This window comes from Drosophila sulfurigaster, chromosome 3 (genome assembly GCF_023558435.1).
Source record: "Drosophila sulfurigaster albostrigata strain 15112-1811.04 chromosome 3, ASM2355843v2, whole genome shotgun sequence".
NCBI classification, from domain to species: domain Eukaryota; kingdom Metazoa; phylum Arthropoda; class Insecta; order Diptera; family Drosophilidae; genus Drosophila; species Drosophila sulfurigaster.
The window spans coordinates 45,390,312-45,414,288 of record NC_084883.1 but is presented as its reverse complement, the minus strand read 5'-3'; the positions used below and the strand labels follow the sequence as shown (position 1 = coordinate 45,414,288).

General features: G+C 38.5%; 1 protein-coding gene across 2 annotated transcripts in view; it reads right to left on the bottom strand.

Moving 5' to 3' along the window:
* The window catches only part of LOC133843548 (bifunctional heparan sulfate N-deacetylase/N-sulfotransferase), a 74,161-nt gene that overhangs the window by 1,784 nt on the left and 48,400 nt on the right, over positions 1 to 23,977 (bottom strand). Inside the window, exons 3-6 of one of the 2 annotated variants that reach the window (XM_062277149.1) lie at positions 19,866 to 20,075; positions 4,418 to 6,302; positions 1,390 to 1,742; positions 309 to 421 (exon numbers count right to left, since the gene is read on the bottom strand). In XM_062277149.1, coding sequence (XP_062133133.1) covers positions 388 to 421; positions 1,390 to 1,742; positions 4,418 to 6,302; positions 19,866 to 20,075 — 2,482 coding nt within the window. In that variant the 3' untranslated portion in view covers positions 309 to 387. Of the gene's footprint in view, positions 1 to 308; positions 422 to 1,389; positions 1,743 to 4,417; positions 6,303 to 19,865; positions 20,076 to 23,977 lie in introns of those variants that run through there. The other variant, XM_062277148.1, reaches the window with a different exon arrangement.

Below are 23,977 nucleotides of genomic sequence, written 5' to 3'. Positions count from 1 at the left end.
TAGCGTTGCCACCTGGCAGGCAGTTTTGATTAAGGGTGGCAACACTCACACAGCCTTCGCTTAGCTTTCTCACAGCTTCTTTATGCTTCTTATTTATTTGATTTAACTCATAGGCTTACATTTTAGATTAATCTTTTTGATAATATTTTATTGAAGTTAAATATAATATTTTGTAAATACTTTTTTTTCAAATATTTTTCTTTAATTTCATTGAGTTGTCTTGTCTTAAAATATACATCTACATCTGTATATTCACTTTCTTTTGTAAAATAATAAATAAATCAACTTAATCATTATCAAATGCCATCTCCAGACTATGTCCTTCACATAACATTTTAATTTTTGTTTTCGTTTCTTAAAAAAATGTGCTAATATCCCTCTTTCATTTTATTTTTTGTCGAATTCCTTCCAAATAAAACAACTTTGACCAACTATATTAATTTGAATTCCACCAACATATTACACATTTTAAATTCGATGAAGAAAGACTGATATTTCATTCATTTATTTTGTATTTCTAAATTCATTCTCGTTGCTTTTACTCAGAATTGATCAACATTTAAAAGGGTCTCTCGCAGTCGAAACTCAACTGTTATTTTCCTCATATATTATGTATTTCTTAATTCTTTAATCATTCAATTTTAAGATTCGTGTTGTTTTTACTCAGAAGTAATCATTAACTAAAAGGGTCTTCCGCAGTCGAAACTCAACTGTTATTTTCCTCATATGTCTTCGCAAAATATTCGCTTCTACATATCTAAGTAGCCCTTTCAAAACTAGAAGTACGTAGAACTGTTGTCTAATCGTTGCCTCTGCTATTCTGTCATATCGTTCCCCATTTTGGAGCACTCATAGGAAGGCTGTTAACCTATTTTGGTGGCAGTATACGAGGAGTTTACATATGTGTGTGTATCACTTTTATGTTCGTGTTCATTTCGCTGTCGTTTAACTGCTGTGAATCACTGAATATAAAAGGACTCTCTCTTATTCGCAACATTGCTATCCTGCCAAACTGACAGCTGGCATCCCGAATCGTAGTTGTACAGCAAAGTGCACTTTCCATGGCCACAGAAACTTCATTCATCCCAGCTCAGGCCTCTTCCACCTCTTGCTTCACTTCACTTTCCCTTCAGCTACTCGCGCAACTATTCTATCTACCGTTGCACACACACGAGCCCTCACACATACACACACATGTGTGTTCATTAATCCTTCACTCAAAGCATCGTCGTCGTCGTCGTCATCTGTCTGTCGCTTGAAAACCAACCCAAATCACTCATACGACCCGTTTTTCCTCCTCCTATTTTTTTGTGTTTTACGCTACGTTTTTTTACTATGTCGTTGCCACACATTTTGCTAGCCGATTTGCTGGCGACGAGTTTTACTTACCGCTGCAACAGCTTGGCACTGCGCTCATCCATCGCTGGATATTGTCGCCCCTTGGACTTGCCGAGGCATTTATTGCGCTTCTCGCTGACAGCCTGGCAGTAGAAGCCCTTCTTCACATCGTAGCGCAGGTGATTGGAGTAGTCGAGTTGCGGCTGAATTTTGATGAAGCGCTGCAGCTCGTTCATCACATCGATGGGATTGAGACGCAGCTGCTCCCCATCGATGATGTGCACCTGCTGTGCCGGATAGTAGGCCAACCAATGCTCCAGATGCTGAGCGTATTTCCCCGGATTCAGGCATCGATTGCGTAGATCCTTCAGTGCTCTCGGCGCCGAGTCGCTTGCCGTTATGACCTGCCACAGACACACACGCAAAAAAGAGGCAAACAAACATTAGTTAAACAAGCCACAGCCAGGTTGATTTGAAAAGTTTGCCGATTGCTTTGCCACACAGACAAAACAGGTGGCAAGAAGGTGACATGATGGAGAACACGTGTTAAGCTTGGTCAACTAAAAATGCTGCAATCGCAATTGAGTTGATTTCAACTTGCCACTTGCCACTTTCCAGTTTCCACATGCCACACACGCTGAGAGGCATCACTGCATGCAAATCGAAAAATGATGCCGACAACTTGTTTTTCCTAAAGCTCACATTAGTCCACAGCAAGAGCAAGAGCAAGAGAGAAAGAGGCTTGGAGGCAACTCTTGTGTTGCAGCAAATGAAATCGAAAAGCTATTTTGTGGTGCACCAAATGAATTTTCCATTTCTCTTGCCACAGAATACCACCGATCTTTCTCTCTTTGTATGTGTGTGGATGCAACTGATAGGTATTTTCATTAGACTTTCCATGCAGAAGTATTAATAGTTCAAGTTGCCTTTTGCAGTCTCGAAAAGAAGCTTTGCCGCTCTCAAAGCAAATAAAACGCTTGCCAACTGCATTTGTATCTTTCTTTCCATTATTCAAAAATGTAGCAAGGCAATGCAAACAAATACTTTTTAAATCTCAATGAGTTTTGTGTGCAACACACGACTTAATTGCATTTAAATTTAATCTATTAGAGTTTCTGACTGTTTATTATTCATTTCAAGCTTGAATCGATTTTTTCTTCTTCAAAGCTCATTTAATTGTGTTTCTCTAATATCTTTAATTTTATTTATGAATTTCAAACAGTTGCTCAAATTATATTAAGTTCTTTTCATTGTCTTTTTTTAATATCCTTGCTTTAATCTATGAATTTATTACGATTGCTATTAAAATCATTCTGGAAACATCTGTATTTATTTCAGGAAATATATCTCAACTATTTCTGCTTTTGCATATGACATTGCTCCCATTATTTACTTCGTTTTTCTTATGTGTATCTCTGCAGTTTGCATTTCTGTTTTCCTGTTTGCTTCTCTACAAACATATTTGTATCTGTCTCCATTGAATAGCAAAGCATCTCAATCTATAATAGTTGCACAGTTGCAGTTACTGTAATTGCAAGTCGACACAACTGCACAACTGAAAATCCAACTGCATTGCTGTTTGTAATATTTACAAATGCATCGATGTGATTGAAATATATCTTCAAATGCAAATATAAAAGTATATATAAAAATATACAAAGATTTTTTGCATTTGTTGAAGCTCTTATGTTTATTTTTATGACCTATTTTCAATACTTCTTTCTTCGATTTATATTAACGGTATATATTAAGTAATTTCAAACTTGTAGAACAATTCTTTAAAACTTCCATATTCTCGCTCAATATTTAAATAATGTTTTATTTCTAAAGTAAATAAAGCATAATGAACGTTTTTCTATTCAATTTCGATGTTGGCTTTTATTTGTATCTTAAAAATAACTCCCAATAAATAAAGTTTAATGTATATTCCATATATAAAAATAAAATTCGTTTTCAAATTAAATATAGTTTCTCATTTTATGCTCAATAAATAATATTTATAGAGCTTTGTCTGAAACTAACGAGTAATATGTATTGATGAATAAACACTATTATTATTGAGAGCTTGCTGTATTTAATTTCATTCCTAGTTATTTAGATTTGAATTTATTTTATAAATTGAGTGCATTTAAAATGGCTTTATTATTCAAATGAAAAAATGTGTTCACATATTCCTTTTGAATTATTAATCTAATCTATAATATATTTTTGTTGGCTATCTCCGCAACGAATTTGCATGCGTTTTTTTAAGTGATAGCTATATATAATATGTGTCAAGGTTTTTATAAAGGAAAATTTGGACTCTTCTATTTATAGGTTTCTCATAAATAAATAATTAGTTTAAAAATCTAAACTTGGGCCATTAATCTATGAAAAAACGGCTATATCAAAGCGTACAATAAATAAAATGCGCTTTGTTGTAGAAGATATTTAAGAAATATATGCTTTTTTTCTTATAGTAAACAGCGAACTGCGTAGTTCTGCTAGTTTTAGGAATATCACAATATTAAACATTTTTACTATAAAACAACAAAAGTAGAAATATGAATGTGAATCTGATGTGCAATTTGAATCTTATATTTAACTGCCTTTTTCCATATTGAAGATTTAGAAATATTTAAAAACATATCCTCATCTACAGCTGCATTTATTTACCAAATTAATAAATGTATTTTTTGTTTTTTTGTACTTTTCCCTCAAGACAGACCAATTTCTAAATGTATCTTCATGTTTTCAACCCAATCAATAAAAGTATGTAGTTTTTTTATATTTTGTTCATACATTCTAAATCGTATTCTAAACATATGAATATGTATCTGTAACGTGAAGACACATTTCTATCTTCAGGTTTCTTATCCACTCAATAAAGTAAGTGTTTTTTTTTTTACTTCCCTCTATTTGTAGATATAACTTGATCTGCTTTTATTATAATCTGTCAATCTATGCAGTATCTATAATAGTATCAGTCATATTTGTAATCCCATTTATTCTGATATTTATTTCTTTTTATTTTATGTTATTTTTAAATACATATATGTATATTTTATTTAATAATAGCTTTTCATAAGCTGTCACTCACCTGATAGAAACTGTAGTTGTTGGCGATGATGTCCCCGTGAGCACGTTGATGTTGATACCAGGAGTAAGCGCGCTTCGCAGGAGAAATGAGGATGGTGACGATCTTAGCATGGGGCAACAGAGCGTGTGCACGCTTCGGCACCGCTTCGCCATCGAAGTACGTGGCGCTCTTCTCAAACATGAAGCGGGGCGAACCCACCGAAGTGGGCATCGGGGAACTGGTGTTGGGCAGCGACTCCGAGGGGAAGAAGTCCATGTACCAGTCGAGGCCGCGATAGTAGTTGTTGCCGTTGAAGAATTGCACCTCCTCGAAGGTCTCGGGGCTGGGAATATTGCTCGCCACGCTGCCGTGCATCGAGAGGAATGTGTAGAGCGCTGTGGTGCCCGTCTTCTGCGGTCCAATCACCAGGAACTTGGGCAGCGAATCGCAGTTCTTGGTCTTTGACCAGATCTTCTTGTGGCGCGCATCATCGCAGGGATTGCCCCAGACGGGATCCACCTCCTCGGGATGCAGGCGAAAGTACATCTCGGCTAGCTGAATGGGCGGCGCTGAGGCGAGCTTCAGATTCGTCCAGCACTGCAGGAACTTGATGACCGATTGGAATGTGTAGAGCGCCAGGCGATCGGAGCCATAGTTGGACATGTGAGTCATGAATATGTTGATGGGATTGTAGACAATCGTCTGAAAGAGTTCCCCACCCTGTATGGACTCATCCAACTTATCCCTTCCACCGGGATAGCGGTCAATGTACATCGTATGGGTGAATAGACCACAAGTTTGACGCGGTAACACCATAATATTGCGATGAATGAAACCTCGACGGAGTCGCGCCGGACGAAGATGCGGATACTCCTCAGTGGAGGTGACCTTCACGTTCCACACTCGCTTCCAGGCGTGATAGAGCAACTCGTGTGCGGGATAAACGCCGGAGTGATGGGGGGAAATCGAGTAACCCGATGAGGTCGGTATGTTGTGCTCCTTGGCGAAGGCGTAGTTCAGCTGCATCTCGCCCATGAGGAGCGTGAGGTTGTCGTAGAGATGCGGCTGCTGATGCTTCCACATGTGCGAGAACCAATTGAACTCCTGCACATTCTGCAGCAGAAAATCATCACCGAGATTTTCCTCCCGTGTGCCATGATGATAATACTTCCCAGAAAAGCCCAGATTGAAGCGAAAACCCGGCACCATGCCACTAATAATTCGCTGTGTTGCAATCAACGCACGTACATCATCCGGACGCAATCTCGTGCCCTTTTCGCCCACGAAGATGTCATCGATGTCCACCAGGATCATGCGCTCCAAACTTAGACTCAACTGTCCATGGCTGAGGTAGCTGAGCGCATCGAGAAACACAAGACGATGTAGCCAAAAGCGCAAACTGCTGCCGAAGAGCACCCGTTGAATGCCATCCAATTGACCGCGATCCTGCAACACGGTGGTAAGTGGCAGTTGCACCTGCCCCACACTATCCGCTGGATACTCCTGGGTGTTGCGTTGTGCCCACTCCACCGGTTCGTAGGTGCTGTGATTGTGCTGAAACACAGCCCAATCATCGCCAGGCAATGCGCCCCAAGCTGTTTCGCCAGCTCGCGTTAGTCGCAGCACCGAAGAACTGGGATTGAGGCTCGCATCTCGCAGCCGGAGATTGGTGTGTATGAAGAGCGGAAAGTCACGCAGTTGAGCGCCCACAAGTGTCTCCTCGCTGGGACTGACGAAGCCCACAATGCCCACGGAGTATTCGCGACAGTATTTATCGAGCAGTTCACGATTCCACTTGTCCATGTTGAGATATTTGTCCAGATTCTCGAACACAATGACGCCATAGCGACCCTTGTCCAGATTCGTCAGCACTGGCAGACTTTTGCCAGCCACTTCGAGCTTGTATCTGCAAAGGAAGAAATGGGGAAGTCAGTTTGAGGAACAACAGAGAGAAAGAGAACGGGAGAAAGTTGTTTAAACTGTTGCGAAACTTTTGGCACAACTCTGTCGGAAGCTGTCAGATCCAAGCGTATAACAGTGGGTGCCAAACTGCATGTCACAGCTGACATTAATGAAGAGAGAGAGAGAAGTAGAGGGATGTGAAGCATGAAAGCAGCGCTGCCAACTTGACAGAAATGAAACCCGCTATGTCACACATAAAAAAGCTAGAAAGGACTGTTTTTCAAAACATTTATAAAGCTAACCCTATTATTCCATTATTATATTTTAATATAAATACATTTTGGCAATAGATAATAACAGCAAAATCTTCTGTATTCTAAAAATGAATTTAAAATACTTTAAAGTAATATTAGTATTATAAAAATTGAAAAACAAAAGTGATTTCTCACAACGATATTCTATAAAGCTGCGCATAAACTTGAATTACTTAAAAGTGAAACAAATGTATATACATAAAATAATTTTAATTTAATTTATTTTATATTCTCTACGTTGTTTTTTTTAATTTAAAAATAAAACTACAAATTGTGCCTTCGGTTTAAAATATATACTATTATAACTTCATTTTGTAAAATAAATTACGTTCACTTTTAAAGTGTTTCCTTTTATTTTTATAAATATAATAAAGTTCTTATATACTTCAGATAATATATATTATATTGGTTCAAAAAGTTTTACCTTCCAACTAAATCATTAAGACTTAATAAAAGTGTAATTCCCTTTAAAGCAGCTAAATACCATGTTTTCCGCTTTAGATAGTTAAAAAACTCCACTTCTAGCGAATAAATAGCTAACTTGACAGCACTGAATAGCAGAGCGAAACGCACAGCGTTGCATTTGACAACAGCTGTCGGAAGCTGTTTGCTGCGACACGCAACCCACAGAGCTGGATTGCATTGTGCTCGCAATAAAATGCGAGTGCTCAGCTCCAGATACGCAAATAGCAACGGTCAAATAAAATTGGAAAAGGCAGAATGAAAATAAAGGAAAGAATGCTGAAGTCAACAAGCTACGAGCCTTAAATATATGTCAAAATTCTCAATAAATACTTGCTTGTGAATTGCTACGAAAAGTGCAAAATATTCAGGCAAAAGAAGTTAACGTATGCATTGCAGGGAAATTCGGAATATTTCCACAATTTATTTGCAGCATTTTATTTTAATTGGAGAAAGTGCCACAATCAATGTTTATATTTCTCACTTACTATTAGAAAGTATGTTTCGAAACATATGAGCCACAAATATCAATTCAAATATCAGGATATTTAAATAAATATTGACACTTTTTCAATTTCTTTTCAAATCATGCTCAAGTAAATTCAAAGCATTTTTTACTCTTCTCCTAGTTATTAAGTTTGTGAGAGGTTTCTAAAAAACTTCTTACTATTTTTCAATTGGCGTGCTGCAAAAATTGAACAACAGACTTAATAACTAGAAGAAGTGTAAATACTTTGAATTTACTTGAGCATGATTTAAAGTGCAGATAAATATGCTGACCTCAATAAAACATGTGCTTCGATTGATTGAGTATTTTAATTAAGACATTTACTCTGTCTCCAGCAATCTTAGATTGCTACAAAGCTTACCTCGACACAATTCAATTTGAAATGGGATTTTAATTTACTTTTGGATAAATAATATAAAATAAATATGAAAACCTCTCTATTTGATTAAATACTTTTGTCTAATTTTCTTTGACATGTCGCTCGCTTGACTTCCTAATTAATATGCATAAATATTTCAGTTGCACACACACAAACAAATTTTCTCATTTTCGCATTTTCTTTTTCAATTTGCATTTGAACAAACCTCAACCATTAATTGTATTGCACATTTCGGAGCTATGAATATAAATAAAATCAATTCCAATATTATTATTTTAAACATTCAAGCGGCAGCAATGCGGGCGCTAAGCCACCGCAATCTAGGAAAGGGGAATCCTATCGATATAAATACGAATATATGTATGTATATGTAGTAAATTGTGACCCGTGGCAAGGGATTTGACTGTGCGTAAATAGTTTTGCATAAATATGAAAATATTTGGCATGCAATGGAATTTACAGTTGATTGAATGCGAAACGGATACCTGAAACGAACCCAACCAAAAACTGTTGTGTGAGCTCAACTTCGATAGTATATATATATACTATATATACACATATATACTACATATATATAAGCTAAAAGTTGTTGGCGTTCATTTAGCGGGCTTAAAGCTAAACAACGAACAGAGTACAGCTTAAAAACTTGGCCAAACTTGATTCAATATGCCAAACCACGTAAAATCCGAGCGAAACATCAGAGCGCAAAAAAAAAGAATATGATATGCAGCGGCAGGTTCAGCAAGGGGAGAAGGGTGAAAGGGTCGCTCACATTGTAAATATTTTTACCTCTGGTGCAAAAAAAAAGAAGAGAAAAGAGATCTGTTCGTTCGTTTTTTCAATGTGCATTCGCTGAAGCATATTAAAATATTTTGCAGGTGGCCGTTCGACGCGCTCTGCATAAAAGTCATAAGGCAAAACATTTTATACTCTCCCGCTCTATTTGTGTACGAGTAAGTGTGTGTGTGTGTGTGGGTGTGCCACATTATTGATAGTTTTTTCAGGCGATGGGCTTGACAAAGCAAGAAAAAAAGGAGAGAACGTCACGACTTTTGGCCCCCAAGGCTCGAGTTATGGATACGTTCAACGAGGGGTAGAAATATGAGGCGGAGGTGGGGGGTTGACATACTGCATGCATTGCATATTTTATGGCGCGTCAACACGAGACCATGTGTCACATGGCTAAAGGGAGAAACGCGCACATACCGCGCACCGCACCGCAACGCCACCACCACCCAAAGGACATCGAAGGAGCGATGGGAGACCATTCAAAATGGCCGTTTGTCCGAGGGGATATTGAAAAATCGCACGCCGAAAAGAAAAATAATGGAAAGTTAACTGAAGCGAGTCAAAGATGCGATACGCTCAACGCAGATACACTACACACTCAACACACACACACACACACACATACACACACATAGCTCTGAATTGGCCTATGACACAGTCAGTTAACTGTAATACCTTTGGGTTAAAGTTTAAATCAAGTTAACCGATCAACACGGTCACTTCGTTTGGCATATCGCATCGCAGCTCAAGTTAATAAAGCCATGTCATAAAGTGTGACCATCATCCTCGGAGAGATAAGTGACTAAAGTGACTAGGAAAAGTTAAGTGACCATGGAGTTTGCTTTTCGTGGTAAACCAAAGTCAACATCATGTGTGTGAAAATGCAAATTTTGTTTGGGTAAAATGTAATAACAGTTCACTTTATGCATGGTTATTAAATCAGAAGTCAACAGATATTTCATTTTGAGGAAATTCTATATCATATTATTCATACAATAAAAATAAATAATAGTGCTACTTTTCTATAAAATGAATAGAAAATATTTAATGATTTTAGTCAACATTTCAGAATTATAATGATGTTTTTCTATAAATTAAATAGAATGTATTTAATAAATGTACTAGTATTAGTATAATTTTATAAAATTCTTAAAAAGGTTGTTGGCTTTAGAATTTGTTATTCTTATTTGGTAAACCCAAGGTTAAATATATTACTGATAATGACATTTACATGAAATTCCGCCCTAATGTCACTGACAATCCTGCCAACTGCCATAAAAGAACTAACCCGAAATATGAAGTCAACGAAGCTTAAATTCAAAATTCACCATACTTTTTACCCGCAGCTCTTTCAATGAAAAGTCAACAAATATTTAATTCGATTTTAAAAAATAATATTCATATACCAAAACATTACTATTTACTTGACAAATTTATTGACCCTACTTTTCTATAAGTTTGACATAAAATATTTACTTATATTGTAAGTTATAAAGAATTGATAATATGTGTTATTCAAATTTCTTATATTTGATTGGAAAATTACATTTTCATTGCCTTCACTTTTACTTTGCTAATCTGCAAGCCTTTGTTAACCTTATCGTTTTTAGAAACGAAAACCAGATACAAAAATATTGTGCATATGTTTTTTGTCAACTGAATAGTTGACAACTGAATCGTTGACAAAAAACATATGCACAATATTTTTGTATCTGGTTTTCGTTTCTAAAAACGATAAGGTTAACTTATAAAAACAATTTAGAAATTTATTGTTATAAATGTTTTTAACTATCCCCATGCGTTTTGATAAAAGTGCCACGAGTGACAGTTTACAAAAAAAATGCAATATAAATATACTGAGTGGCAAATATCGCGTGTTGCGTTTTTGTAGATTAAAACGTAACTGTTTTGTGCATTTTTATAAGATATTGCATGAATTATTGTAGAGTGTAGAGATTTAAGTTTACTTTCGAATGCAATAAAATGTTGCTAGTTGCGAAATAATTGTTGATAATCAAAGTTGCTTTTCATAACAAAAGACACACGATATTCAGCATCTAAAATGAAACTGGGAATAATAGAATGCAACACATTTTATAAACATCCATATCTTAAGGCTGGTCAGAAAATGTATTAAAATAATATACCACGAAGCATAATCCGTATAATATTCATTTAACAAAATTGTGAGAGCTGTGTTTACTATCATACAAAAAAGTGCTTCCAGGAACAATTGTTTTAAAATTTGTATTATTTGGCTGTAGTTTTTTAACCAACTCAAATAAATAAAAAAATATGTGAGTAATAACTGTGGAGGCACGAAGCTATCGGTATCATCAGTCAGTAGAAGATCATCAATCGTGAGAAGTTGAACAGCATTCGTGTGAAGTAGATTATAAGTCGTCAAAAGAAGAACAGAAGCAACAGCAGTAGTTACGAAATCAGAAAGCAGTATTATTTAAATCAATGAAACTGTACTTTACACATATTGTGAACCATCCGTATATTAAATAACCAAAGGTTATCTATATAGCCTAACATTACATATATATTCCTACCATTTCCGAATTATCTTCGCAAAGATTGATAACAAAACAGACATATATAAATGTTTTCACTACAGTTACTAACCACGTCATAAAATCGTGTTACCCCGGGTTGTTTGTTGCAATTAAATATTTTTAATAGCATACTTTTAAGGTGTCGAGCATTTAAACGGCAGAGCGCCTCGTTAGTCTCCTCGACAGCATTAATTAAAGCGTTTTATCAGCGCCAAATGTTTGTTTAATTAACTATATAATGACACTTGCCAATCTCTCTCTCGCTCTGACACTCTCTCTGTCTTTTGCTCGGTGTGTTTTTCTGTTATTCACTTAATCGCCCATACGCGTTTGTTGATATTTGAAATTTAATTGCTGTGCGAAGATAAACTCAGCCGAGGAAAAGCGAAGCGAAGAGAGAGGAAAGCAGGGAGAAAACGAGGCCCGCAGCGGATTTGTTTTAAAAACCCATTAACGGGTATTACTTGCAAGTAAATAAAGCTTGTTTTTTTTTAACCTACACACATGAGTGTGTGCATGTGTATGTATGTATGTGTGTATGCATGTGTGTGTGTGGCAGCTCGGCGCTCATTTGTTTGCATTTGTACGAGGTGTTAAATTATCCTGAGGATGCACGTAAAACTGCAAATGCCGACATGAGCTGCTTGTTTGTTGTTTGCTGTAGTTGTTAACGTCGCCGTCGCTGTTGCTGCTTTGTTGCTGCTGCAGTTATTTCCTGAATGTCTTGCAACTTCCCCTTCTATCCACCCCACCCGTTGCAGTCACCCTCCTCTTCTGTCGCTTGTCGCTTATGCAGCGTATTAAATGAGCTTAGTTTTAGCCTGACTTCCCGCACTTTGCGCACTTTTGGCTTGCATTCTTTCTCTTTTTTTCAGCTACCGCCAGCTGAGTGTCGACTCCACTTTCTTCCCTTCCTCTTCCTTCCTCACTCCACCCTCACCTTGCTTTGTGTGCTGTAATTTCATTAGAGCGCTTTAGGGGCCAGCTTCAACTTGGCTTTGCCTTGTTGATATTTGCGTCAGGAAATTAAGCTGCCGGGCTTGAGATAGAGCAGCTCTTGCTTTCTTTCTCACTCGCTCGCTTGCTAATCGAAAAATCCACAATATTTGCTTGTGGCATCAAGACGTCAGAGAGACAAGATTTGATCTCTTTTGGTGGCACATAAGCAGGTGGCGCCGCACAATAACCTGGCCGAAGAACTTTTCTCGTCACCCCCCTAAAAGTTCAACCAACTGATTAGCTGCCAGAGAAAATGTCGCAATTAAGGCGGCCAACAAATTGTTAGTCAAAAACTTGCGTAATTGTCTCGCCTTTTCTCTGCTTTTCTCTTATAACACACACACATACTCACAACACATGTTGCAAATAGGTAGCAAAAACTGTGCCACAACTTTTGGTGCGTCGATTAAACCCGAAAAATGTGCCAACGAGTTGAATAAACGTTTAATTGTCTGGCCATGCAATCGATATCAAACTATTTGCTAAGCAGAAGTGAACTTAAAGAGCAAAACTTTTTTGGCCACAATGCAATTGATGAGCTCTTTGTGAGCGTGAATAAGGCAATTTCAATTTGCAATTAGCCAACTGCAATTGCAAAACAAAAGAAAAACCGTAAGTAATTGCTTGGCAAATTGTAATTTAAACTAATCTGAATTAGCTCGATTTATTTGATGCACTTCAATATACACTCAACTCTAAAACTATTTGTAAGCATTAAACAAAAACATTCTCAAGCCTTGGCATTAAATTAGTTTCAACTTCTTTCTGCAGAGCTGCAATCCATTAAGAGCTTTAGCATTAAGCAATAAATCGAGTGAGCTTAACAACTTTCAGCCAGACTTTTGCATAATTATTAGCTGATGGTAAGGGTTTTTTCTTTGGGCCTCGCCACAAATTAAGTTATTTTGGCCATTAACATGACCCACAATTTGCACTTAATATCAAGTATACGTACGTGTGGCCAACGCATCAGTTATGCTAGAAATGGAAACACAATCCTTGGTCGCCTTAACTTATCCTTAAGCCAGTTTTGCTTGTGGCAATCCATACATACATATATCATAAATAACAGCACCACAGAAAGCAACTCAACTTAACTCAACTCGACGACGCTCGGGACACTAAACAATGTGAAAATTATACAACAAATGGCCATTATATGGCATCGGCGGGGAGCAGAGAGGAACAAAAAGGGAACAACGACATCGAGAGACGACTTGGCCAGCAACGAGCTCTGCGTCGAGTCGCGCGGGCAATAAATGAGTTTAAACTAGAAAATTTATTATACGCGGCAAAACTACTTAAGGCTCGACTCTGGCTCAGCTCAGGACACGCAACGACGACGATGTCGTGCGGCAACAGCGAACAACGAACAAGGAACGTCTCGACAATGTCTCCCACAGCGTCGCCTGCTTAGGCCAATATAATCAGACGAGGCGCATGTGTCATGCCCCCTTTCAAGCATCGGAGAGGGCGGGGCGTGGCGGCCTGCTGCTTGAGTAATTCAATAAAATAACCAATTTGTTGAAAAATAACAACAAACGGCGGCAGCGTCGACGGCGATGGCAGAAAGTCAACCCCAGGCCAGCTCAACTTGTCACACAGCACAAAAAAAAAGGGCGGGGCACCTTGCCCCCATCTTTCTGTGCTGCTTTCTTCGACTAAAGGACTCAGCCCATCTCTCTTGAGTCTGTGCTGGCAATCTGAGAATAGCAGCAGCGACGGCGGCAACATCAGGCAACAACGATAACAGCAGCCAATGCCCCATCACGTGGCAAGTGCGCTAGAGAAAAATATTTTTTATTTATACCACGCAGCCACACACACACACACACATCCACATAAACATAACACACACACACATAGTGACACACCCATACACTTGCATAGTTACATGCACGTTGACTTTATTGTATAGTCATATTTGCCAGGGGTCGTCTTCTAGCTGTTGGACAATGGGATAAATACACATTTTTCTTAGATTTAGTCATCCTCTATTCATAACCGCTTAGTTGCTTTAATTGATAATCTGGTAAATTTTATATTAACTGAAATAGTATACATATACATTATATATTTTATATTTATCTAAAACACAGTTTTGCATATCAAATATAAGCCATACATTTGGATTCAATATAAAATATATACTATACTAATTTTAATATAAAAAGTTTAAGGAACCATTGTGATTTTTACATTACTAATGAAACTGATGAACTGATTAAGTTTAATTAATTTATAATTTAAATTTTTATAATTAAAATAAAATTTCCTGATAGTTAAAGTAAGCTGATTTTAACAATTTCGGGGTAAAGAATATCCGGGATTGGGCCAATCTTGTCAGTCATAATATTATGGGAAATAATATACTTGTATGCCTATGCCTATAACCATACCTATTTTTATTTATAGTAATATTCCAATGACTTGTTCTATTCTCTTCCTATTCCAATTCCTATTCCAATATCAATTCTAATTTATCTCAACTTTAATAGTCACATTGAGGTTGAATTTGTGAATCTCCAAAAAGATTTCAATTTATACGCAAAATATTCTCCTATTTTGTAAGCACTCTTACTGCTTTTACATCCCACAGTTCCATAAAATGTTGCAGGTTAACTCCATTGACTTGTGAAAAATTGAAAATAAAAATTTTCCGCGACATTATTAAAGTAAACATTGGCGCAAAAGGGTGTGATTATGACGAGCCAAGGAGTTGTGGCAGCTGCCAGAGTGGAGGAAGCCCAAAGAGTGGTGCAGAGTACAGAGAGGAAACTGAAGCAGCAGCCAAGTCGCGTGACGTTGCCATGGCAAGCATCCAATTGTGGTGGCTGTTTATGGCGTTCACCATGTGTCTGCTGCTGCTGTGAATTGACGTCAGCGCCAAGCAGAAGCGAAGCAATTGCTGATGTTGCTATTGCTGCTGCTGTTTTTGTTGGTGCTGCTGTTGAAGGTGGTTGTTGTGGCGCTGGTTTGGCTGCTATTTGGTTCGAGTAGACTCGTCGTCGTTGTTGTTGTGGGTTGGTTGGTTGCCGTTCGCCTTTCGCCATTTCGCGTTTTAAAAGTTTTTGGGCTCCCAGTGGCGCAATCAGCGCCGTGCGAAACCCAACAAAAGGATGAGCGCAGGTTCTATGGCTGCGCCGCAAAGCATGCTACATTATTCAGTCACCCACACACACACACACACACACCACAGCACACTCCCATACATGGGGCAAATGATAACAAGACTGCTGATGACTTCCTGCTACCATGCTGCATGCTGCCATTCTGCCATGCTGTTGACTTGGCTCCTGCTGCTTGGCTGACTGATGTTATTAGCGTGGAAGGGAGAGCGTTGCATGCGTTTGTGCCTAGCACAAAAGCCAAATCAAAAATTGAAAATAAGGTTAAGTAGCTATTACCCGCATAATGTGGGCGTGGCAATGGCAATGGCAATTTAATAAACGCGCGTCAAGACATCGTCTATGCCGACGATGCTGCGCTGCTGCCTTTTGGGTTCGCGTAATTACCTAGGAAATTCCATTAGAATTTCACGGCGCATTAGATGCCAACATCGGCAGCCAACTTGGCGTGTTAATGCTTTTGGGGCCACTTGTAGTCCGGTACGCGCCAAAAGCCTCTTTCAGAGCTCTTCCTAGTTGTCCTCTTCGCTCCCTTTTTCTACTTGCCTTTTGGGCATAAAAAGTTGTATGCTTTGCAAAAACTTTTGCATACTTTTAGGCGCTGCCAGGCAGTTCAAATTTGCCTCGCTCGCAGGGCAATGCCATTTGTCTGCGCTGCTCAAGCACAAAATTGACTGGCAACGCAAAGAGAGAGAGAGAGAGGGGGAAGGGAGAGGCGGAGTGAGGAGCAGCAGCTGGCAGCTGGCTGTAGCTTGGCAATCAATCAATTGGCGGGTGGGCCACATCAGGATTTTGGGCTGCAGCTAATTGGGGCACACAAGGCATAGGTGTGCAAAGGGCACTCACAATTAACTGTCCCTCCCACACACACACACATACATCCACTCATCTTCTCTTTCATTCTCTCTCTTTTCTCTTCTCTTTTTCGCATGTGTAGATTGTGTGTCTCGTCGAGTCAACGAGCGCATTTTTCAGTCAGCTAATTGAGTGGCAACTTGGGTGCAATTTGCAGCGTTGCGCGACGCATGCTCATAAATAATTGTTAATTAAGTAGCACCTGCCACACACACACACATGGAACGCACTCCATGCAACGCACTCACATACGCATACGCCGAGATTGCGGAGAGAAATATAGAGACAGTCATTAACTGTAATGAGATGGAGAGCTATCTCGTAATGTTAATGGAATTTGTTAGCTCTCTCTCTGTCTCTGACTCTGGCCAAGTTTTGTGTTGCAGTCAACTCTAGAGCACTAATGAAGTCATTGATAAGCGCATAACAACGACACACACACACACACGCATACACATACACAGCAGTGCACTGATTAGGTCGATGAGAAGCAAGTCTGTTGCATATTCGACTAGAGACAATGGGAGAGGTAGACACGAGGTAGCTGGAGGGCGACAGAGAAGCCGCCAGCTCAAGCTGGAGACTTCTCGTATTTGCACTTGAAATCTCATTAGAGTTGAAGCACTTGGCCTGACAGCGGCAATACTCGCAACAGATCCTAGGCAAACATCCTTGCAGAGTTACCCGTAGTTTGGCTATAACGACGAAATTTAATTATATAACACAAAGCGTACTCCGGAGCTGAGCTGAGCCCTCTACTTCTCTCGACTCGACTCTCGAGAGCACCGACAACATCAACAAAGCAGCAGCAAATTGAAATTTTTAGCCTTTTGACTTGTAAGTCGTCCCTCCGCCCCCTCTCCACATGAACATTTCTATACGCTGTGCTGTGCTGCAACTGCTTGTGACGCCTTATAACCGCAATTTGCACACGTGCCCTTAATTTCTCCCATGTAAAAGTGAAAAGTGTGAAATAAAAAAAGAAAGTCAAATGGAATGCTTCTCTATATATAGTATACTATATATGTATATATGAAAAAAAATGTTATTGAAAAGTTGGTATAGTAACGCCTCCCCCTTGCAACGCCCCCATTGCAAACAGCGCCCCCGCTGTCCAGCTGGTTTTATAATTGCGGTTTTTCAGGAGGCTGCCGCCTGCGGTCATTGCGGCCACCAGCTCACACAAAGCATTCTCTCCAGCCAAAGAATTGCTTTTTGTGCCCATTGGGCAAAAGGGCAGTCGAGGTGTCTGAGTGTGTGTGTGTGTGTGGGGGGGAGTGTGTGGGTGTGTGCTGGAGTGTGTGTGAAGTAATTGGAATAATGGCGCAATACGACGCTTACATGCTCTGGACACGAGTATAATATACACTTCCAGCTAAGCCTGCTCTCTCTCTCTCTATTCTAGCCAATTTTCAGGCAACAAAGCTTGCCAGCTTGACAACTAAGTCAAAGCTCAACTGTAAGTTGCTAACATATGCAATAAAGTTAGAGAGAGGGAGACAGATAGCGAGTGCATTGTAATCTACGTAAGACTACAGATGATTTACAGCTAGGTGCACTCTTCCTTTGACAGAGAGTGAGTAAATAAGAGGGAGACAAAGCAACTGCTGTAAATTTGACAATATGGCAGGAGTAGAACTAAATAATTTTAAATATTAAAAGTTACTTAAATATAAAAGAGAGCAAGCAAACCAAAAACGGAAACAAGAAGAGAGCCTCTTGCGAATTTCATTGTTTTTTCTTTACTTTGCCTGCACAAATAATATATAACATATATTTAAAAGTTACTTAATTATAAGTGACAAAAAAGTGCATTATAATCTCATCTTTCTTAACCCTTTTGGGACGGAGTTTTGTTTTTAAATTCAAGATAATAGCGGCAAAAGTTTTTGTATATCATAAGAGGTGACAACGAGAAAATTCTCACACTTTTCTTTTATCTTTTGACATATAATCCCAATACGTATTTTGAGGAGAACATATTCCTTCAATTATCGCAAATGTTATAAACATATCATATTGTGACATACTATCCCAGTGTTCCGGAAAGTGTTAAAAATTATAAAAACTATTGGCACTCATCTTCAGTGAATGAGGCGAAGAGGGATAGATAAACAGAACTTAATACAAATCGTAAAACGCTCCTAAAGAATAATAAAATATATTTATTTATTCTTGCCGAGTGCTTCATCATGAGTAAAAACAGGACAATTATCATTAAAACACTGCTTCAGAAGAATTAAAAAATTATATTCGTTCATGCCAAAAAAAATAATTAAATTCATTTTATTCAAGGAAGAGGTACAAGCCAATTTTATATATTTATTGAAGAATTTATAAATTGAACGAGTTCAGCTAGGATTTAATAGTATATGAATAAGACTCCAAAGCGCCTCATAGAAATTTGAGACTAACATGCAATGCTCAAACAATTTTATTCGCTCAAACAAAGTTATACTGCTCTTATGGTAATCAGCGTCAAATGAATTCAAATTGCGACGATTTAAAATTTAACTAAGCGCATTACCAGTTTTAGAAACTTCAAAGAGCATAGTTTTGCGGTGGCATAGTTATCAAAACTTCAAGAGTTATATGCTAAACGTTCGTTGTCGAAGCTCATTAACAATTTCAAGTGCTGAAAATAAGCATAATTGCGTTTATTTGAAAATGCGAAGTTGCCAATGCGAATGCGAGCGAATATAATAAATGCAATTGAAATGATGCCGGAAACTAATTTTCCAAAAACGGAACAAGATTAGAGAGACAAAAGTTTGGAAGCCGCAAAAGCGAAAGCTCATTAAAATTCAAGAGCTTTGCGCAACTGTTTGGCAAAGTTATAACCCCTTATGTTATAGAGAGAGTATCTACGGCAAAAGGCAGCAAAGAAATGCTGACTTGTTTGCCCGCCAGAAGGTTTTGCAGGTAAGATGTGGATAGCTCTCTAGTAATAGTAGAAGAAAAAAGAAAAACCTAGACGAAGAGACATGACGCTGGCGGTTTCCGTTTGCCTAAAGAGACAGAATAAAGCCCAGAGAGGGGAAAGGAGGAGGGAGGAGAGTTAAAGGCGGTGGCCACTCGACCACAAAAGCATAAGTTGCCAATTAAACTCGGAATGCTTTGCTTGCTTCACTCCGGTTTGCCTGCAGCATGCAACCAGCAACCAGCAGCCAGCCAGCCAGAGCAAGCAGCATTAATTTCATAACCTGCCTTTTTATGGCCAGTTGCCCAAATTGGGTCAACATTGACAATAGCCACTCGCAGACACAGAGCAGAGCAGAGCAAGCAGAAGCAGAAGCAAAAGCTCGAGCTGCAGGAAGAGATGAACGAGCCAAGATAGATGGCAGCTTGCCGGGTGCCACTTGGCACTTGGCTGCGTTCGCAATTCATTTCTGGTGTCGGTTACGCTGCCACTTCCGGTTGCATGGAGTCACTTTCGGGGCGCAATAATTGCATCGTTGCCTTTTGCAATTATGCAAATTTGTCTGAGCTAATTGTCTATGGTTCCTCTTTAGCATTCCTCCAAGCACATTCTTCTTCATTCACTCATTCATTCGAGCGCGTCGCCAACTTACTTGATGCGATTGTAGACCAGCAACTCGGCAATGTCCCTTCCCAAGCCCGAATACGTTGTCTCCACAAACACCAGCACCTTGGGATCGATGCGAAGTCTCGCCTCCGATCGATGATCTGGAGCAGGAGAGGCATCTCTTATATGTTTCCCAGCGGAGTTCATCATGCGGCAGTTGATGATGGGCGCCGGATGAGTGTCACGTTGAATGAGACTGCAAGAAAAGAAATAACAAGTATTAAAATTGAATTCAAGTAGTTTAGTCCTTTAAGTTTGATGTTTCATAAAAGTATATAAATTTGGATGGATGCATTAAAAAGATTACTTTAAAGCGTGATTGTGTGTTTTATTTTATTTCTAATTCCATCTCAATTCAAAGTGTTTCGTGCTATAACTAAACAGCAAAAATTAATTGCAGCTTTTTTGATTCACAAACGCTACAAAGTATGCTACACTTTTTAACTGTGTCTTTTTTCTAAATGTTAAACTTCGTTTCTTTATTAAGAACTAAAGCATCAAAGAACTACTGCAGTTTTATTTGATTTACTTTTTCTTTCGCTCTTAATTTTTAGAGTCAACTTGAACAATATTCTAATGAGAGCAAACCTAACAAGTCCGTTTATTTTTCTAGTTCACCATTCAAAGTATAATTGAAAGATTAAGCTGCATAAATCAACTGTTTATTAATCTATAAATGCTATTATCAAACAGCGCTTCATTTAACTTATTTTTCTTGTTAATTGAGTGTTAGATAAGAGACCAAGCACTGTGAATGGATTCAATGAATAGCTTTGCTAACAGCGCTCAATTCAAAGTGAAAGAGAAAACTTCATAAATGCTCTGATTATTATTAATTCGCTTTGTTAGCTTCGTTTCTTAATTGACAGTGAAATCATATTCAACACAGATTCACTAAATTTTGAACAGCGCTCACTTCAAAGTGTAAATTAGAGATAAATTTTAATTAAATTTGTTAAATTCGTTTCTTAATTGAACGACAAATCGAAATCAATGTGCTCTAAATAAATTAATCAATTAAATGAAAGCACACCATTAAACATATAATTGGAAGATAAATCTGCCCAAAATTATTATTAATTCACACGCCTAACTATGTGTTCAGTCAAAATCAATGTGCTGTGAAAATATTTATCTATTTAATAACAGCTTTCAATTTAAAGTGTTGACTTCACTTGCAGCTGCTTCAAGCCAAGCAAATAAGAAAAAATTCAGTGCTAAGGACAACGCCATGCAGCGCATCAAAGGTCAAAGCTGGTTGCACTAAACATTACTCATAGTAGTTTTAGTTTTTCAGTTTTTTTTGCTGCCATGCCATTCATCCGCAATAGTCGTATAAGCAAAATGCAACGCACAGTTTGCGCCACATTGCAATGGCAGTTATAAAGAAAAACCTATTTGAAAAGCATAAGGAAAGACGAGTAGAGCTCGGCATTTATTTTTTCCTCCGTTTTTGTATTTACTTAGTCGAGCAGCAGCAGCTGCAGCTGCAGTCTGTAGTTTGCAACCCAAATGTGGGGTGTGTGTGTGCACAGAAATAATCTGTGGCAAGTCAGCCAAACAGAAGGAGCCGCAACAACGCAGCAAGGCAACAACGTTGCGTATGCGCAATATGACAAACAAAAGCAAACTGCTGCCAATACAATGGACCCCAACATTGTTATTGTCTTCAGCAGCTGCTGCCACTGCTGCTGCGATGTGTTGTTCTGTTTTGTTTTGTTGCAGTCTGTTGTTGCCACATATCTTCATTTGCATTGCGACTCATTAACAAGCCAACAAACAGGACAACAAGGAGCTCAGCTGAAAACTGAGCTGACTCAGAGGGGCTCAGTTGACTTCAGTCGACGAAACTTTTTCCCCATTATGTTTTCTGCATTCATTGTCCAGCCTCACCTTTGAACTGCGCTCAACTCTCATCTCTGGTCTTTTTCATTTCATTTGGTGGCAAAGCATTTTATTATATGGGTCTTATGCAATTTTCACATATCCTGCCTGCCGCACCTGGGCACCAACAGCAGTCTGCAGCCATAAAGGGCAACAACAAGGACTACAAGGACTCTGACAAAGGCAACATGTGTTAAAGTCCTTTGAGCCCCTTTCAAGCAGAAATCCCCAAAAATTAACAAAAACCTATTAGGCCAAGCCCAAGCACAAATGTACCAAAGTCTTTTGGCCCCTTTCGAGCCTTACTATGCACATGCAACTACTACGCCTCCTTCTAGTTGCAATGAAAAATGTAAATACTTTTAGCATGCGGCAAGGCAAACTCTGAAAGGACAAGCCAAGTAATGCCCTGGTTGCTGTTACTGCCACATTTCCTCTCTCTCTCTTTCTCTTCTCTCCTGTTGGCAAAACTTTAGTGCTGGCAAAACAAAATATTTAGATAGCAAATACACAAACACATACACACACACAGCAAAGCCTCTCACACTCACAAATCTATACAGAATGCAATGCAAAAGAGAGCGAGCAAACACTTCGCCCCCGAATATATCAGGCCTAACCAAAAAGTTTTCTTTTTCATATACCCTGTAATCGCACAAAATGCAAACTAAACGAACTACAAGACATTTGAAACGCCATAAATCAGGCAAGCAACAAAAAAATGAAAACGAGGACATCAGCTGCCGCTGGGAAATATCTTTAATATATTAAACTTTTTGGCCAAAAAGCTTCCCTTGAGGTAAATGCCACAAGAAATTTGTATACTTAATCAGCGCAAACAACTAACGCAAAATTGTGCCTGCAGTCAACGAGCAGAAACAAGTTAGTTTGCCTAGCAAATGCACAAATAGTTGGCTCAAGGCGGCTTAAAGTATGCAGCACCAAACTGCATATTATGGTTTTCCATATTTCTTAAAGTGCAGCGTGATTTCTAAGTAATCTTTTGTTAGAATTTAATTCTTCATTTTACGGAAATATTTTAGTGATTTTTCGGTTACCAAATAATTTATGAATTCGAATTATTTATTAAAGTAGAAATTAAATATTTTACGGATTATTTAAATCTCAAGATTTTTTTGTAATATTTTGCTACAATTTGGTAAATGTTTTTTCTGCATTATTTTCAGCTGCAAAATATTTTATTCTTTCGAAATATTTCTTAAAATAAAATCTGAATATTTCAATGCCTAATTAAGCCTCCTATTCACAACCAATTTTATTTTAGCTGTAAATAGTAAATCCGCCAGCTTTAAGCTCAATGTTCATGTGCTTGCAAAGCTTTCTAATTATTTGTGCAAGTTCATGAAAGTTGATTTGCATTTGGTTAGTCAAACATATGGTATGTTAAAAATATGTTTGCTGCCCAATAAATGTTTTGTTTTACGTTAAACTAAGTTATAGGTAGCAAATGCATGCTAGAGCTTTAAGCTGTTGAATTTCTTATAGTACTTATAAAGTATTATTAATAGATATGCTTTTTAATTAAAAAAAAGCTTTGAGTTGTCCATTGTTGTTGCTTTAAGCTTTTCAATTCTGGCACTTCAGTGGAAATGTACTACCAAAGCTTTGTGATTATTAATGCTACATAGTTTCGAAAATTCAGAGCATTTAGTGTTCGTTATAGCTCCACTTTGAGCAGCTTATACTTTTGAAACACTTTTGTGGTTCTTTCGTGAGTCTGATGAAGAAATTCGGGTTGCAGCACCGTGTTTGCATTTCGTGCAACATTTGCGTGGCATGCAAGAAGGCGAGGCAAGGCAAGGCATCCACAGCAAGCAGAGACCAGCGGAACATCAGGCAGCCCGAAAACAGGGAAAACAAGCAAACAGTTTGCGTCAGAGTCGGCTCACAACCTGTTCTGGCCTGTTTTCTGGCGCTTTTCGCCATTCGCTGATTTATTTGTGCACAGCACAAAATTTCCGTTTCCGTTTCTACAGCCTGGACACAGCGGGCAACGTGCAACGTGCAAAACGAGGCGACAGCCACAAAACGAGATGGCTGATGGGCGTTGCTTTCGTCTTTTGTGCTGCATAAATTAGGCAACAAAAAGTCAGTTTATGCATTTGCGACGTGTTATTTATGCGGGCGTGCAACAAACTTGGCAATCGGCGGCACGCAAATGTTGCACTCTCTGCTCTGCTGAGCTGTGTTGTC